General features: G+C 41.6%; 1 protein-coding gene across 2 annotated transcripts; it reads left to right on the top strand.

The window, feature by feature from the left end:
- The first annotated feature begins 2,788 nt into the window (after positions 1-2,788).
- Positions 2,789-16,905, top strand: sncga (synuclein, gamma a). 2 transcript variants are annotated; one of them, XM_050071337.1, is made up of 6 exons: positions 2,789-3,055; positions 10,604-10,645; positions 10,988-11,115; positions 12,105-12,131; positions 14,292-14,348; positions 16,267-16,905. In XM_050071337.1, the coding sequence occupies exons 1-5, from the start codon at positions 2,935-2,937 to the stop codon at positions 14,346-14,348; spliced, it is 375 nt and encodes a 124-aa protein (XP_049927294.1). In that variant the 5' UTR covers positions 2,789-2,934; the 3' UTR covers positions 16,267-16,905. The 2 variants fall into 2 exon arrangements, with proteins under 2 accessions (XP_049927294.1, XP_049927295.1); XM_050071338.1 differs by lacking the exon at positions 12,105-12,131 and having other exon boundaries at positions 2,791-3,055.
- Positions 16,906-17,872: the final 967 nt, after the last annotated feature.

Here is a 17,872-nt window from a genome sequence, read left to right as displayed (position 1 = left end):
GATGGATGGATGGATGGATGGATGGATTAAAAGTACAAAGTGTACTTTTTTTGTGGTGGAAAGTGAGACGGATTGTTAAAAAAAGTAAAAGATGAGATAGAAAAAGATGGTTGGAGGAAAAGGGAAGAAGGGATGATGGACAGATGAAAGGAGGGAGAGTGGGGGAGGAATAAAAAGAGAAATTACTTAAAAAAAACTTGAATTTGACGTAGAAATCAACAAATCTGAAAGTCATCAGATGGAAAGCGAAGGAGGGAGGAGATGAAGGGCGTGATGGGTGGAGTGCATCGTGACATTGTTCATTGCATTTGACATAAAGGTAGCGACAGGACAGAACCAACCACACAAACATCAAACGTTGGAGCCGTTGTCACACTAATGTTCCAACCTGTTCTCATCCCAACTCGTAACATATCACCAACTTTGTCAGCGCCGCTTACGTCTATATATGACGTGCTTGGTATCCTCCTTCATTCGTTACTGACGTTCCGGGACCATCCTGTCGATCTAGGCCAGTTTCATGCACTGTGTCTCCTCAAAATCTGTTTCCACAGGAAATGTACAGTTTCCGCCCGTTAGATGCGTACAGTTTTTTTTTTTTTTTCCCAGGACGCTGCTACCAACGCTGGGACATCAACAACAGCATGTAGTTAGGTTTAAAAAAACATCATGGTTGGACTCTACATTCACACAGGAAGTGAACACCAGGCTCCAGAATGGAAGTGTGGTGTTGTTGGACCCATCCCCCGTCTGTCCCACCCGCCCTACAGGGACTTCCCAGCTCCTTAAGTTACGTCGTTACAGGAAGTGTTTCAAGCTGATGCCAACCAGCGGCGTCTCATACCGCCACGAAAGGTGTCTGATGCTGAGTCGAGAATAAATTGAAAAAACAAAAGTAAAGTTAAGATTACAGTGTGTGTGTGTGTGTGTGTGTGTGTGTGTGTGTGTGTGTGTGAGTGCAGGCTGATGGCTAGTATTGATCAATACTGTCAGCTCTCATTGCCACGGTAACCCACAGCATCCCATAATGTTGCAGCTGATGTGTCGGCCCACCCGTCCTGGAAAAAATGAAATGAAATGGGATCTAAAAATAGACGCGGCGCCGGTTGTTAGCCAATCAGACACTGAGGGGTGAGGCAGCCAAGGGTGTGTCTGGGAGCGTGTGTGTGTGTGTGTGTCTGTTGTGCTGAGTCACATTCAGGTTAGCCATAGCGTTAACTCAGCTGATTCTCAGCACTAATGCAGTCAGCAGGAGGCGGAGTTAGCATTATGAAATATAAACCAATGGGCAGAGGTGGAGGAAGTACTCAGATACTTTACTGCAGTAAAAGTACTGATACTACTCTGTACAAATACTCTTTGTCCTGTGACAGGAAGTGATCCTCTGTTTTTCTTCTTCCTTTGTGTCTTTAATGGAGGAGGAGAGCATGCTGGGAGAAAAGACAGAGCAACTTCTCCTGCTCTATTTTTACTTCAAAGCTTTGTGTGTGTGTGTGTGTGTGTGTGTGTGTGTGTGTGTGTGTGTGTGTGTGTGTGTGTGTGTGTGTGTGTGATCATCATTTGATTAGGATCAGCCACACAAATCACAGATACTCTGTACTTTACTGATATTTTAAATGTTTTCCAGATATTTTTAAGTTATTTTATTAATATTTTACGGGTTACTTTCCCTTTCATTTTACCCACCTTAAATGAAGTGCAACACATAATCCCACAAGACAATACATATGATTATAGACATTTTTCAGATGACTTACTGCAGCTTTAGAATTTTTTTTACTTAGGTTTTTTGTTTGTTCTTTGGAATTTTGCTGATTTTGTTGTTTTTGTTTTTTTTTTCAGACATTTTCCAGATGTGGTGCACAGTGGGTTACTGGTTTGAACCCTGGGTGGGAGGAGCCCTTNCATGTTCTCCCCATGTCAGCGTGGGTTTCCTCCAGGTGCTCTGACATGTTCTCCCCGTGTCAGTGTGGGTTTCCTCCAGGTGCTCTGACATGTTCTCCCTGTGTCAGCATGGGTTTCCTCCAGGTGCTCTGACATGTTCTCCCCATGTCAGCGTGGGTTTCCTCCAGGTGCTCTGACATGTTCTCCCTGTGTCAGCTGGGATAGGCTTGAGATATTTTACCAATTCTTTCAAGGGAACTTTCCTTGATATTTCTTGAATATTCTACTGATATTATTTTGCATATTTTCAAAACTGTTCATATATTTTTCAAATATTTTACTGCATAAAATAAAGTGGAGCACATAATCCTATAAGACAGCTGAACCCCCACAGACCCGATACTATTTTGGATTTTGCCTCTAAATTTTTCAGATATTTTACTAATATTTTCAAGGGTATGTTCTCAGTTGTTTGTAAACTTCTTTTATATTATTTTATTTTTTTCTGGATTTTTAGATATTTTACTGATTTTTGTTTTCATTTTCATTTTTTCAGAAATGTTACCGGGGTTTACCAGGGAACATTTCCTGATATTTCTTTCTTATTCTACTGAAATTATTTTGTAGATTTTCTTGACATTTTTCAAACGTTTTACTGGAATCCTACAAGACATCTGAACCCTGACAGACACTGTGTGAATAAAGACCAGTTTTAATCCCAACATTTTCCCCTGCTTGCTTCCTCCTCCACTTGTTCTCTTCTTCCTCGACTCTTCATCTCTTTTTCTTTCTCCGCCTCTCCCCACCACTCTCCTCTCTCACTCCACTGCACAACAACAGTCCCATGTTGACTCCATATATCACTCCCTCTCTCACGTGCCCTCTCTCCACCCCTTCCCTCCCTCCCTCTGGTCCATTAGCAGGAGGAACAGATCGCTGACAGAAGAGAGGAGACAAGACGGTCGAGGCAGACGGAGCAGAAGAAGGACAGGCAGAGGAGACAACAACTAAGAAGACAGAATAAGATAAAAGAAGAAGACACAAAGCATCATGGAAGCTTTCAGGAAGGGACTCTCCAACGTGAAGGACGGAGTGGTGGCTGCCGCAGAGAAGACGAAGGCCGGTGTTGGGGAGGCCGCTGCCAAGACCAAGGAGGGGGTCTTCTATGTTGGTGAGAGGGTGGATGGATGGATGGATGGATGGATGGATGGATGGATGGATTAAAAGTACAAAGTGTACTTTTTTTGTGGTGGAAAGTGAGACGGATTGTTAAAAAAAGTAAAAGATGAGATAGAAAAAGATGGTTGGAGGAAAAGGGAAGAAGGGATGATGGACAGATGAAAGGAGGGAGAGTGGGGGAGGAATAAAAAGAGAAATTACTTAAAAAAAACTTGAATTTGACGTAGAAATCAACAAATCTGAAAGTCATCAGATGGAAAGCGAAGGAGGGAGGAGATGAAGGGCGTGATGGGTGGAGTGCATCGTGACATTGTTCATTGCATTTGACATAAAGGTAGCGACAGGACAGAAAGGAGGGAGGAGCAGATGGATGGAGAGAAGCATAAAAGGACAGAAGAAGGGATGGAGGAATTAAAACTTTTCATCTGTGGGTTTTTTGGCAGGATGGGTGGAATTCTAGTACAAACTGGGATGATGAAGGGAGGGATGGAGGGAGTGACAGGTGGAGGACAAGAATATTAAAATATTAAAATCAGAAAAGAAAAAGAAAAGTGAAATTCATTGTGAGATGGTGAATTAAATTTGAAGATGTGGAGCTCTGTTTGGAGCAGGAATGATGGGAAAAGGGCGGATGGAGAGATAAAGGTGAGGCATAACTGGAAGAAGCAAAGGAACAAAACTTGACGTGAAATTTTACATCAAATCATCGAAACTCGAGTTTTTGGTGGAAAGCGAAGAAGGGATGGGTGGAGGCTGAGTAAAACTGGAGATGAATGGAGGGATTAGAGGGAGAACAGGAAGCTGAATCTTAAAATATTAAATCAAATATAAGAACAAGAACGTGAAATTCATCATGACATGGCGCATAAAATTTTAAAACCTGCAGGAAGGAGGGAAGACAGGATGGATGGAGGGATTCTGGGAGGGATTAAAAATGGCGAAATGAAAGTAAATTTTCTTTCAGATTTCACGTCAACATTTTGATCTGTGGGGTTTTTGGTGGAAACCGAAGGAGGGATGGACGGAGGACGAGAGAAATTCAACAACAAGCTGGCAGTGATAGATGGAGGACCGGAAGCTGGATCGTAAAATATTCAAAATGTAATTCATTGTGACATCGTGCATTAAATCTTAAGATGCTGAAGTCGATATGGAGCAGGAAGGAGGGGAGGAGGGATGGATGGAGAGGTCAGGGGGGAGGGATGGATGGAGAGGTGAGGGGGGAGGGATGGATGGAGAGGTGAGGGGGAGGGACAGAGAACTGGAGGAGGTTACTGAAGACTTTTAGGCTTTCAGAGCATCCGTCGGCTTTTCCAGGAAAAAGACTTGTGTTTGTGGCAGGACGAGTCGTCAACAGCGCCATCACGAGGACAGACGGGACATCGCCTGCTGCTGCTGCTCTCATCCAGCAGACAGAGCATGAAACACTCTCTCAAAGTCACTGTAAACTTTTTAGATCATAAACATTTTTACAGCTAGATGCCAGAATGTTGCTTATAACAAACACGACGCTGATCTCCTCGTCACAGCCTTTTTTCCACAGTTCAGAGAAACAAAGTGCAGCTTCACAGCTCTGGAAATAAGGAGAGATGAAACAAACCGTGTGTGTGTGTGTGTGTGTGTGTGTGTGTGTGTGTGTTTAGTGTTTGTTGACATGACAAAACACACAGAGGCCCACAGGAAGTGATGTCACACTCCCCCTGTGGTCCATGTTGTTGTGTTTTGCTCTCACGTGTATTGTGGGCTGCTGACGGATGGAGAGACTGAGGGAAGGATGGAGCTCAGTGAGTCAGGTGTAGGGAGGCCTGGTGTTGATGCGTGAGTGGAGGAGAGAGCTGTCAATCATCAGACTATAGTCTGATCTGACCTGAACTATGAGGTGAAATCTGCAGACACATGAACTGTGCTTTGTGGGATGTGGATGTATGAAATCAGGCCCCTCATCTCATTTGTTGGTTCGTACATCCTTGATTCCTTTCCTTACCTCCTCGTCATGGGTACCAGATATTTGGTGTAAAGTCAAACATGTCGTCAGTGGTCGTTGGCCTTCAGCAGGGTTGTCCCTTTTCAGTGATCCTGTTTTTGATATTCCTGGACAGGATCTCGAGGTGCAGCCAGGGGGAGGAAGGGGTCCAGTTTGGGGACCTGTCTCTGCTCTTTGCAGATGATGTGGTTCTGTTGACTTCATCACACCGTGACCTCCAGCATGACCTGGGGCGGTTTGCAGCCAAGTGTGAAGGTGTCGGGATGAGAGTCAGCACCTCCAAATATGAGGCCATGGTTCTCTGCTGGAGAACGGTGGATTGTTCCCTCTGTGTTGGGAGAGAGTTGTGATTGATTGATTGATTGAGTTACTGCCTCAAGCGAGGGAGTTCAAGTATCTCTGGGTCTTGTTCCCGAGGGCACATTCACTGTGCCTGGTGGTGAAGAGGGAGCTGAGCCGGAAGACAAAGCTTACGATTTCCTGGTCCATCTCCATCCCAACCTTCACCTATGGTCATGAGCTCTGGGTAGTGACTGAAATAATGAGATCACAGACACAAGCGGCCGAAATGAGCTCAGAGTAGAGCTGCTGCTCCTTCGCATCAGAATGGGGTCAGTTGAGGTGGTTCAACATCTGATCAGGATCCTCCTGAACATCTCTCATTAGAGGTGTTACAGGCACGTGACACTGGTAGGAGGCCCCAGGGCAGACCAGAACACACTGGAGGGATTATATATCTCCTGTGAGGAGCTGGAGAGTGTTGTTGAGGAGAGGAGTACTTCACTCAGCCTGCTGCCTCTGAGACTCAGCCCCGGATAAGTGGATGGAAATGGATTGAAGGATGGATCAATGAATGGGTGCAAGAAGGTCTTCCGCGATCCTTCAAGATGGAGCGCTGAGATCAATTTCCAGGTCACAGGCAGAAGGGCAGAGGAGACAGGGAGGCACAAAACAGAGAAATAAGAAGAGCCCTGGGACGTCTTTACGGTCACAGGGTCCTCTGTTCCCCAGCTTCATATGACATGTAAGAAATGAGAGGGCTGATATCAAGTTCTACAAAATAAACAAGACCACGTATTTGTTCTTTACTTATAAACCATTACTGGATGTTAAAACATGTCGTACTCTAACTTTGGGTTATTCTTCAAACATTCATAAATATATGAATCTAGTGAAAAATCCTGACTTTATCATAGAGTTTCAAATGATGGTTTGAAAGAAGAGACTCGGATGATCGCAGCAAATTAAACCTCATGAAATAACGTGGCACCACTCCGGAGCTCCACCCTGTCAAAGATGCTTTGTTGCTCTTCTTCTGTTTTGAGTCTGTCCATGTGTCTCCTGATATGAATGGACACTGAGAGACATGTGAGGGCTGTCTCTGCAGATCAAACTGCAAAAGAACAAAGGGAAATTCAAGGACGTTTGAAATGTAGTTTATTCTGGAACAATCTGTTCAGCCACCATGAAGACATCAATGTCGAAATCAAGAAAAGTGTCCTGATTTGTAATTTGAACCTTGTGTCAGTGGGCTGTGGACTGTGTGGTTGGTTTTGACATATTGACCTGCAGGGAAACAGACATTACTGAGAACATTAAACCCTTTAAAAGCTCTCCTTAATGTGTCGTGTGAGGAGGATATTGAGCTGCGGTGAAATCGGGAGCAAGCTGGAGCTCTGACCTGAATTAACCTCTGATTCAGACCAGAGCAACTTCACTGACAGAACTTAGTTCAGGATGAAGATCACAGTTGCGTTAACACTGAGGACAGTGTGAGGAAATGTTGTCTTTCCACAGAGACGTCTGATGTCGTCTGATGAAACAGCATTTTTGTTGAATTACCAAGTAGGATTTTTATGATGTGAACCCAAACTGTAGACTGGACTGAAGAAGCACGTGTGACACTCAATTGTCCCACTGTTACCACAGACACATGAACTAACCCTTCCTACTTATCATAAATATGCTTTTGAAGTGAGTCACATGACTCCATGTTGAGAGAGTCTCTATTCCAAGACTAGATTTTTATGGCTCCACATCAGCGACAGACGTGGTCGGAGGCATTATGTTTTCGGGATGTCCACCTGTCTGTCCATCTATCCCACTGTCACATATATATGTATATATATATATATATATATGTATGTATATATATATATATATATATATATATATATGTATGTATGTATAAAACGTCTCAAGATCACCATGACATCCGCTTGGAATCAATGGTTAAAGGTCGCTGTGAACTTGATCCGTCTCATTCTTGTGAACATGATACCTCAGGAACGCCTTCAGGGAATTTCCTGAAATTTGGCACAAATGTCCACTGGGACTGATGATTAAACTGATAAAAATTTGATGGTCAAAGGTCACTGCAACCTTGTGTCCATGTTATTCTCATGAATGTGATATCTCAATGTCTGAATTTTTGTTTTTTAAATTTTGCACAATCATCCACGTGGACTCATTGATGACCTGATTAGAATTTTGTGATCAAAGGTCAAGGTTACTGTGATCTTATTTCCTTCTCATTCTCATAAACGTGATATCTCAGGAAGGCTCTCAGGGAATTTCCTGAAATTTGGCACAAATGTCCACTTAGACTCAAGGATGAACTAAATAGTTTTTGGTGGTCTGTCTGTCTGTCTCATTCTTGTGAAAACTATATCTTAAAAACACAATGAACACCTTGAGTGTTGGCACAAATGTTCACTTGGATTCAAGGATGAGCTGATTAAAGTGCAAAAGTCAGTGTGACCTCACAAAATATGTTTTTGGCTATAACTCAAGAATTCATATGCTAATTATGACAATAACTTACACGATTGTTGAACACCTAAAATGATGAAATGATGATATTTTGTGTGTGAAGCGTCCATGTTCTCACAGACATGGATGAAAACAGTTGGTGCAACTTGGCTGGTTTACAGGGCATTCAACCCAGAGGCAGTAATTCTAGGTAGTCATTAGAACTGTTACAAACGTCACAGGGATTTGACGTTTTCTTAAGTTCCACTTTCACCGTTTCTCTGTTCTTAGACCTTCACCGTTAGGAAGGTAAAACTCTGAAGTTTGTCTGAGATTTGAAAAGTCAAATTGTTCCCTAAATCTAAGGAGTTGATTTCAGACTCAGATCGTCCCTTATGGGCGTCTGCCAGAGATTAGAACACAATGATTCTTTAATTATAGTTGCACTGATCCACAGTCAGGAAAGATAAAGCCTCCATTAGAGGAGATAAAACCTGCAGGCTCATCAAATATGCATCACATCTGGTTATACAGTCAGCTGCCTTCCTGTAAGGGACTGACTGAACTGAAGCTGATGGATCAGTCATCAGCTTCAGTTTGATCATCAGCCTGGTCTCACTCTAGAGTCGTCAAATTCTGGCGCTTGGGCAGTGACTTGCAGTGTCAGAAGCCAACAAAAAAGAAGCCACGATTGGTTGCTGTTATAGTTCAAAGGCTCCCGGTGGCGTCGGGGGAAACGCAGCAGGACAAAGACAAAAGCTAAGATGGCGAAAGTCCGAGTGGGGCAGGCAGGAAGGGTGGTGGACTGGTCCAACAAACCACGACTTTCACCCAAGAGAGCGGTGTTCACTTTGTGTAAGATTATAAAGCCAAACTGTTCTTTTTTCCTAAACCCAACCACGTTCTGTTATTAAAGGGAAAAAAAAAGTCAGTTCACAGCGTTGTACCAATGTAGTGCTTTTATTTTCAAAGAGACTGCATGTAAATGTTAAATTTCCTGTGAAAACGGAAGTGTATTTTGAAACAACACATCCAGGTTACCTTGGACGCTGTACGTGGACGTCAATATGTGACGAGGTCGGGGTGAGGATATGTTGTCAGCCTCAGTTCAGTTATCAGCCTCAGTGGTTCGGCCGCCTGTGTGGAAACAGCTGCTGTGTTTCCACACTGAGCTGCTGTAACTGTAACTTGTTTGTCTGAGCGAACACAGTCTGTGATTCACTGTCTGCTGCTCACACAACAAAGAGTCTGTTCACTTTAATCCGTCACATGTCCGACCAGCAGGACGCCCACTGGGAGAAACATCACTCTCAATCTGAATCTGGACCGGACAACAAGACGCCGGCTGAGAGCTGAAGTCCACTTGATACTGATCCAAAAATCTGAAGAAAAAAACAAAACAAAAAAAAAACAACCCAGAGACATGAAGGCTGTTGTTGTTGAGTTTGGTCCAATCAGTCTGGAAAAATAGGACACAGTCTGAGAGAGACAATAAAGTAAGGATAAAATAATGAGAGCAGAGTGGGGTCGATGCTGCGCTGGTCGTCTGCGTGTAAACTGGGTGACATGGATAAATAATGCAGAGAGCAGCTGAGAGGAAACCAGGTCACGTCCAGAGTCACTCTCACACTCCAGCTGAACAGATGTTTGTTGAAGCTGCAGGCAGAAGTCGACCACAGTTATTTTTATTTTCTTCACCTGTCATCAGATCTTAAAAAAGTCACCGCTATTTTCTTTTTACGGAACTTCACCGGCCAACCGTGTCACTGTGCAGAAGGAAGCATTTAAATGTCAAATCTTAGTGTTAAATCTAAATGTTAAATGTTAAATGTTAAATCTAAACATTCAATCTAAATATAGAAATGTTGAATCTAATGTTAAATCTAAAATTCAAATCTAAATTTCAGATTTGAAATCTAAAAGTTAGATGTTTAATCTGTGTTTACTATGTATATCAAATCTAAATGTTGAAATTTTTAAAAAAATAAATAAATGTTAAATCTAAGTTTTAAATATAAATGTTAAATGTTGAATCTAAACATAAAATGTAAAAGTTTCGTGTTGTATCTAAACTTTAAATGTTGAATCCTAATACTACTGTTAAATCAGAACATTAAGTCTAAATGTTGAGTATCGATGTTAAATAATGGATCAAAAATCAAAATGTTACATGTTAAATCTGAATGTTAAATATAAATATTAAATCTAAATGTTGATTCAAAATTTTAAATGTTAAATACAGGTATTACATTTAAATGTAAATTTTAAATCTAAATGTTCATAAAATACTACGTTGCCACGTTTCTGTTCTCCTGCTGTGTAATTACTGTCAGTGAAACTTAACATTTCCTGCACATTTCAAAATAAAAGCCTGACAAGAAGCAAGAAGAAAGGTGCACTTCAAGCTGGTGAAAGGCTTTTAATTTGAAACACCTGCAGGACTGAAACCTGAGACAATAAAAGAAATGAGATGTAATCAGACTGTTAAACAGAGCAGAGCGCTGAGTGTGTGACGGGACGCTGTGGTTTTACTGGTCGAATGAATGCTGTGAAAATTCTATTTATTATGTAATATAATAATGATTATAAAATTTAATTTAAATTAAAGCAAACATGGAGAAAGTGTTGGTTTGTGTCAACAGAGGGTTAAAAGAGGAGCAGATCAGGAAACAGTCAGACTTATTACTTTTAAATGATTGCTATGAATGAAATGAGAAATAAAAGGCCTTTCTCTACTATTAGACAGGAAAATAATATAAATGTATTCGCAGTTCAGTCATGTTTTGTTTTTTTCCTCTTTTCCAGGAAACAAGACGATGGAGGGAGTGGTGACCGGTGTTAACACAGGTACACACACTGCTACACACACTGCTACACACTAATTAGCACCCAGACAAAAGACGTTTTAAACTTTTCTTGAGCGCCTCCGACATTCCTGTCCACGCCCCGGATCCTATTTATAAGCTGAAGCTGTTTGTAGAGACGCACTGGGAGACTGAACTCAGGGCGTAAAAGCCTCTGTAATCAAACCACTGACTCGACTGCAGGGGCCAAGAAATGAATAAACAACAAATAAAACATTAATATTGTTGTAATATTTACAAACTTTTCATCAGTTGTGTTTAACATGAGAAAACGGCATCTGTCACGTATCTGTGTTATGTTTACTTCCTGTTTCCTGTCATCCAGTCGCCCAGAAGTCGACCGAACAGGCCAACGTTGTAGCGGACACTGCGGTCACCGGGGCCAACGAGGTCGCCCAGGCAACGGTGGAGGGGGTGGAGAACGCAGCTCTGGCCACCGGATTTGTCACCAAGGTGTGTGATGTCACATCACATGACCCAAATTAGACATTTTATTTTTGTAAATTAAAATGATCTATTAATGTTGTTGTTTTTTTAATATACTTTCCTTTCATTATTCTTTAATTGTAAGTAGAAATAATTATTTCAATTTAAAAATGTTAATATTAGCATTTTATTTAATTACCCGTGTAATTAGTTGCAGCTGTCTGTAATTATCTCTAAATGTGTAATTATATATTTAGACTAATTAAAGTCAACATTTTCTTATCAGTTTTAATCAGTTTTAATTTCAGTTCATGAATGTTCATTTTAACTTTGATCTAATTTTATTATTCATGTTATCTGTTTATGCTATTATATATTTGAATATTAATTATTAAAGTTTACATTTTATGCTTTTTTATTTTAAAAAAAATAAGTTACTTTAATTTCAAAAATTTTAATTTTAACTTTTAATTGAATTTTATTATTTTTATTAGTTATGCCTGTGTAAAATGATCTATCAATTAATATTAAATATTTAGGTATTATTAAATATTTAAATATTAGTTATTTCTATGTCTTTCTTTAATTTTTATTTCATCAGTTGTCAACATTATATTTATTTATTTTTAGTTAATATTGTATTTTAATTATTTTTTAATGCAGTTTTGATTTAGAGGGGAAGTGATCAAGGTATATCAACATGTTCAAAATATTATTCTATTATTTTAGAGGCAGTTGTTGCAGGTATTAGTGATGTAAACAGTAAAGTCTAAAACATAAGGTTTTTATTTTTATTTCCAATGACAAAATAAAATGTTTCACAGATAAATAAACAATAAAAAAAACAGTGAATATGAAGAAAAACAAATGTTAGTGGCATAAAAGACAAAAATTGATTTTCCTCTGCCTCAGTTATAACACATATAATCCCACAACAATTAATATTCTAATCTTTGTTGTGTCCATAACTTTTATTTTTTTCTCTTCACAAATCTCTGCTGATTGGTTGGGAACAGGAGGAGGAAGAACCAGTGTCTGAGGAGGTGCCTGATTGGTTGAGGGGGGATTACGTGACTGATTGGCTGCATGGCATGACGCTCGTTGCCCGATAAAACTTTCTGACTTTAAAATGCTTTTTCAGGACTCACAGCTTTTTACATCAAACTCAGACCAGATTATCTCCAGAGACGTTATTACATTTGAATCGTTTACTTTTATTTAAACATCTGCACAATGAGACTGAGTGCGTGTCATTAGCATCAGTGGTAGTACTGGGAGAGTTAACTGGTCAAAACATTCTTGTGTCCAACTTTTGAATACCGATGCTCAGTCAGTGGCCCTACACACCAAAATATGGCGCTCCAGATGCTCCTTCAGCGTCACTTTTTATCGCTCAGGGATAACGTGTCAGTTTACACATGCTTAGTATCTTTTCAGAATGAACAAATGTTTTCACAGGAAATGCACAGTTTCCACTCATTAGATGTATACAGCCTCTTTTCAAAATAAATGTACAGCATAGGTTTAAAAACACTTCATTTTTAGGTTTCCTTCCTTAAATCTTGGTTTGGCTTAAAATAAGGACTTTTGTTGCTAATATAACATGTCATCATATTACATATGTCACCACTGTAGAATGCTACACACACTAACACACACAGGAAATAAACAGTGGGCTTTGTTTGACCCCACCCACCTTCCCTTTGCAGAGTCTTGCTTTTGAGGATCAAAAAATGCTGCTGCCCGGTGCCTCTTATACGGCAGCTAGATGTAGCAGTCCTGTGTTGGTTATTAGTCATGGTTGTGGCAGTTGTAATAGTAAGAACAGATTAGCTGAAAGAGCAGTAAACATTATCTACTTTTTTTAATCTTTATTTAACCAGGAAGTCCCATTGAGACTGAAAATCTCTACTAGATGGTGCTCTTGGTTTAAAGAGAGAGGCTCCAAGAATAGCAATTCAGTGTGCCTTCAACCTTTTGATGAACAAAAAGCGCCATCTAGTGGGCTCAGAAAATAAAGAAAAAGCTTCATGAGGCTTCATTTGGCCATCACTATTCTCAAGCCTAGAAGCCTCTTATATACGACCTAACTTTTATAACAGAAATAATACATGGCTGAGGCACCCAGTAGCTCAGTGGGTAGAGCAGGCGTCCCATGTACAAAGGCAGTGTCCTTGCTGCAGGGGCCCGCGGTTGGATTCGACCCTGCAGCCCTTTGCTGCATGTCATCCAATCGCTCCCACTCCTTCACACTCACCACTGTCCTATAAATTAAAGGCCAAAAATATAATCTTTAAAAAAAGAAATGCTAGAAGGGTGCTGATGTCAATGTGTGATGACAAACATTATTTATTTAAATAAATTTAGTATCTTTTTGTAACTTTTAAACCGTGTGCTTCCTCCTTTTTGATGCGGCCTTTGAGCCAGATCGTGTCAGTTTCCTCTGACACATTTATAAAACTAACAAAGCATGAAGAAGAAAGGATGCATGGAAAAGGAAAGACTGTTTGCTCTGCTGAAATCCTCTTAATGTTCGCTGTTAGGCCGATGACGCCTTGCTTTACTTCACTAACAACAACTGCACCCTTCAGAGAAAGAAAGTTTACGTCGTCGTTCTACTTTCAGAATCTATTTTCTTAACTGTTTATAATTATGTTTGTTTACTGAGTTTAGTTCGGATGGGTTTCACCATGGTGATGATTAACATAGCATCCTGCTGGTTGTGTTTACCTGACATCTGGGAAACAAAGAACAAAGAAAAAAGCAATAAGAAAACTACAGATCAGGTTGGAAATGAGTTTTAAAGGGTTTATAAATATTCAGTCGTGACATCAGCACTGACTAACATGGCTGTCTCTTTCAGCTTCAGCTCATCTTTGGCTTCATCTCAACAGAAAGATTTCCCTGCTCTCCTGCTGTTGAACCATTCTACAGATACGAAGTTACACTCCTCCCATAGCAAACGATTGTTAAATGGTTCAATCAGACGGGACCAATTTTAAAAGTCAGTTTTGTAAACAGGATGTTGTGATGTGTTAAATCTTCAGTTTATTAGTAACCATTTAAACCTTGAAGAGACAAACACGTCATGTCATTAGTTCCACCTGCGTAACTTGTTCTGGGAGAAGTGTAGTTTTGTATGTGAATGGATTTGTACGAAGTTTGGTGGCGGTCATGTGACCTCTGCTCCGTCTCTCCTGCAGGCCAGCCTCCCAAAAACAGAAGCCGAGGGAGAACAGACCGAACAGGCTGCACAGTAGGTGAGAAAACTACCAACGATAAAATCACATTTTCAACCCAAACAGGAGGAAAAGGAGCTTTGCCTGGGGACTACTGGCAGTGGCAGATTTATCCACATTTGATGCTTTAGTTTAGGTTTACTTTAGCTTTACCTCTGCTGGTGGCAGCTGTCTTTCCCAGCTGCCACCAGCAGAGGTAGATGTTGATATTTGGTGGAATTTAGGGTTGTGATGTCAGCGGACCAAAATACAGTTAAATTATCTTCAACACAGTTTTCATTCAGACCAAAATTTAACATCTGTGCGATGTAAGAGTCCAGCTTCTTTCCGACATCATATTGTCGTCTGGTGCCAGCTGGGATACTAACGGGATTGTGGGTCAGGATATTTCGTCTCTTCTCATCTGTTCCTCGACACAGCGACAGCGAGAAGTGAGGAGAGGAGTCGTGTTACAGTGAAACATAAAACTGAAATGGAGAGCATGTACTGTATGTATGAAGGACAGTGAGCAATTTACTGCTGATACACTGGATCTGAGAGTTGGTTATAAACAAAAAATGGTTTTCTGTTAAACACAGGTGATAAAAGAAGTTCGTGCACAGTATGAAGCGATGACTTCAGGGTGAACCACGGCCAAAATAACAAACAAAACCCACCTATCTCCCCAGAGTGCTGCCTCGGCCCTACAAACACAAGAAGCAAACAAATATACAATACTGGGCCCGAAACAAAAACAGGAGAGCAAAGACTACAACAAAGATGGCAGCTCACTCCTACAGCTTCATGTGAAGTGATCTAAGAGCAGTGACATTTACAATATATATACAAGCACGGTTAGCTTGCGTGAAGCTAACACACACACTAAAGGCTTAACAACAAATACTGCAGCCAGGTGCTAACAACACTGTAAACAATAATGAAACGTCTCACTGTGCCGAGCACAAACACACACAAACAACACAGCATTTTCACAATTGGAGGGCCGAGGAGGAAAGTGACCTGCTGGCAGCACCGACCCTCGGCGTCATCATGGCCGACTTGGACGTTAAGTAGGCCAAGCCCCCAGCGCCGCCAGTCCGCAGCAGTGATGTCATGGAGAGTCACCCAATCGGTGCTAGGCATCTGCACCTGGAGAGACACAAAGATCCTCACAAGAAACGAGAGCTCAGACTCTCCTGAAACATCACCGCTGCAGCACAATTAAAGATACACACTGAATGATACAGCTGGTCCTAACAGGGAGCTTGGATGTACAAACAGGACGTGAATGGGCGAGTGGTGAGGCTGGAAACAGGACAGTGTGACGTGTCGCAGGGCGGCGCCACTGTGGGGTTGAACAGAAAAAATAATAGGCGGCTGTTTTGAAGTGCGCTGTATGCAGCGGTGTGTTTTGGACTTTAGGAGGAGTCTTTCAGTTTGTTCTACCTTGGCTTTATTTAAATATTCACCCGAACATTCATCATCCTGATAATTGGCACATCTGGGTGATGCTATCAGATGTGCGTTAGCATGTTGGGTGTGTTTCCTTTCATGCACAACTCTCTCCTCAGTGTTGTCTTCAATTGAGAGGGAGCCTGCAGGCTGCTGTTTCATTTACGCTTGCAATGGCGTGACTGACTCACAGCCAATCGGCTTGTTGTGCTGACCTCAGCGCATGTTGCTAACAGCGTGTGGTTAACAGTTTCTGAGAAGAACTAACACTCATGAACTTTGGTTCCACATCACATGCATCAGGCGACACATTGTGTGTTCTTCACGCACCAGACGGCGATCGTTCAGCACAAACCGTTACAGCCCTGCTCACCAAGATGAACGTTGATCCGGCGTGGGTCGACGCCGACACTGTGCTGCGTTAACTTTGGGAAAATGGTATCTAAATATCAAACCACAAAACCACTATTAATTACCTTCCCTTCATTTTGTTTTTCTGTGTCTCCAGAATCTCGTCCTTCTAGACCTGCAGCCACTTCCTGTTTCTTCCTGTCCAATGAGCAACGAGAGAAGAGGAACCTTTACATTTTATCTGTCGCTCAACGCTTTGACCTCTGACCCTCCTCATCCACTGTGTGTAACCTAACCTCATTAACCAAGAGAAACCCTCCTTCTCAACATCATCATCTACCCTCCTGTTGCCATGGTTACACTGCCTCAGCATCATAATTCCACACACTCGCACACACAAACACTGATGTCACTTTTTAACACTCTGAACTGAATCAGGTCGTACGCACTCATGCTCTCAGTTGATTGGTCTGTGTGGGATGACATCACCCACCAGGCCGAGAGTTCACATGGCTATGCCGCAAGTGTCGTACAAGCCACGCCCACCCCATGTCAATCACCAGACTGACTCCGCCCCCCTGACAGACAGATATCTGAAGCCTTCTAAATGCATGTCGCTTTACTGACACACACACACACACACACTAATAATTAACCCTGTGATTCACACACACACACACACACACACACACACACACACACCTGCAGTCTGTGTGTGTGATATTAACGGAGCTTCAGAGCTGATTTCTTCTTTTACAAAACAACAGAAGTGAAATAAAAACAAAGTTTAAAATCCACCTGAGTCGCTTCGTTTCTTCTTCTCTGTGTAATTAAAGTAGAATCATATAAATCCTGTCAGCGCACAAAAACAAACAAGTGAAACTAGGATATATGAGCGCACTTTGTTCTGGACCACAGTAAACCTGTCAGAGGGGCTGAGGCAGACTCAGTCCTGATGCAGAGTTTCTTTCAGGACCTCGGCTGCAGAAACTGGGTCAGTCTGATTTATTTACACCTTCTCCTTATCGTCTGCTCCCTCTGTCACACAGATCATGTCCCTGAAGCTCACAGCATGATGCTGAGACACAATATCTAAATGTATGCAGAAGGAAAAACATAATCACACATTAAGGCCACAGAAATGAACATGGGACAGGCCCCCGGGCACAGATACGCAAAGGGCCCCACCACCTCTGCTCTTCCTGGTCGGTACATGTTAATTTGACATCGGACGTTTTGCAAGAAAAGGGCGGTATAGGGCATTCTCACCCCAACACATGACCAAACAGGAGTTGGTCTGTTTCAGGAGCATAACACATGTTCATAGCCCCATATGTCCATAAATGTGTCTACATCTCTCACAGCAAGGGCTGAAACGATTCCTCAAGTAATTCGAATAATTTGATTACTAAAAAGTAATCGTTAAATCCAGCACAACTACACAGCGCACTGTGTGTCACATGGATGGTTGTTTCTGTTGCACGAGCTGCGCTTTGCAAAATGATGGAGGAAGAGAGACAAAAAGAGGAGACACCAAGGAAAAGGACAGGAAGTGTAGAGTGTGGAATCATTGCAGGTTAAAAAGNAAAAAGTAATCGTTAAATCCAGCACAACTACACAGCGCAGTGTGTGTCACATGGATGGTTGTTTCTGTTGCACGAGCTGCGCAGCTGTAACATGGATGTAGCGTGGGCACGAGCTGCGCAGCTGTAACATGGATGTAGCGTGGTTTGCAAAATGATGGAGGAAGAGAGACAAAAAGA

This window comes from Epinephelus moara, chromosome 19 (assembly GCF_006386435.1).
Source record: "Epinephelus moara isolate mb chromosome 19, YSFRI_EMoa_1.0, whole genome shotgun sequence".
NCBI classification, from domain to species: Eukaryota; Metazoa; Chordata; class Actinopteri; order Perciformes; family Serranidae; genus Epinephelus; species Epinephelus moara.
This window is presented reverse-complemented; position numbering and strand designations above follow the sequence as displayed.

Excerpts from the sequence above, each read along its gene's own strand:
- sncga (XM_050071337.1), top strand. The coding sequence starts at position 2,935 with ATGGAAGCTTTCAGGAAGGGACTCTCCAACGTGAAGGACGGAGTGGTG. Across the intron at positions 11,116-12,104 it reads CCACCGGATTTGTCACCAAG|GAGGAGGAAGAACCAGTGTC; the intron begins GTGTGTGATGTC and ends GGTTGGGAACAG. Across the intron at positions 12,132-14,291 it reads AAGAACCAGTGTCTGAGGAG|GCCAGCCTCCCAAAAACAGA; the intron begins GTGCCTGATTGG and ends TCTCTCCTGCAG.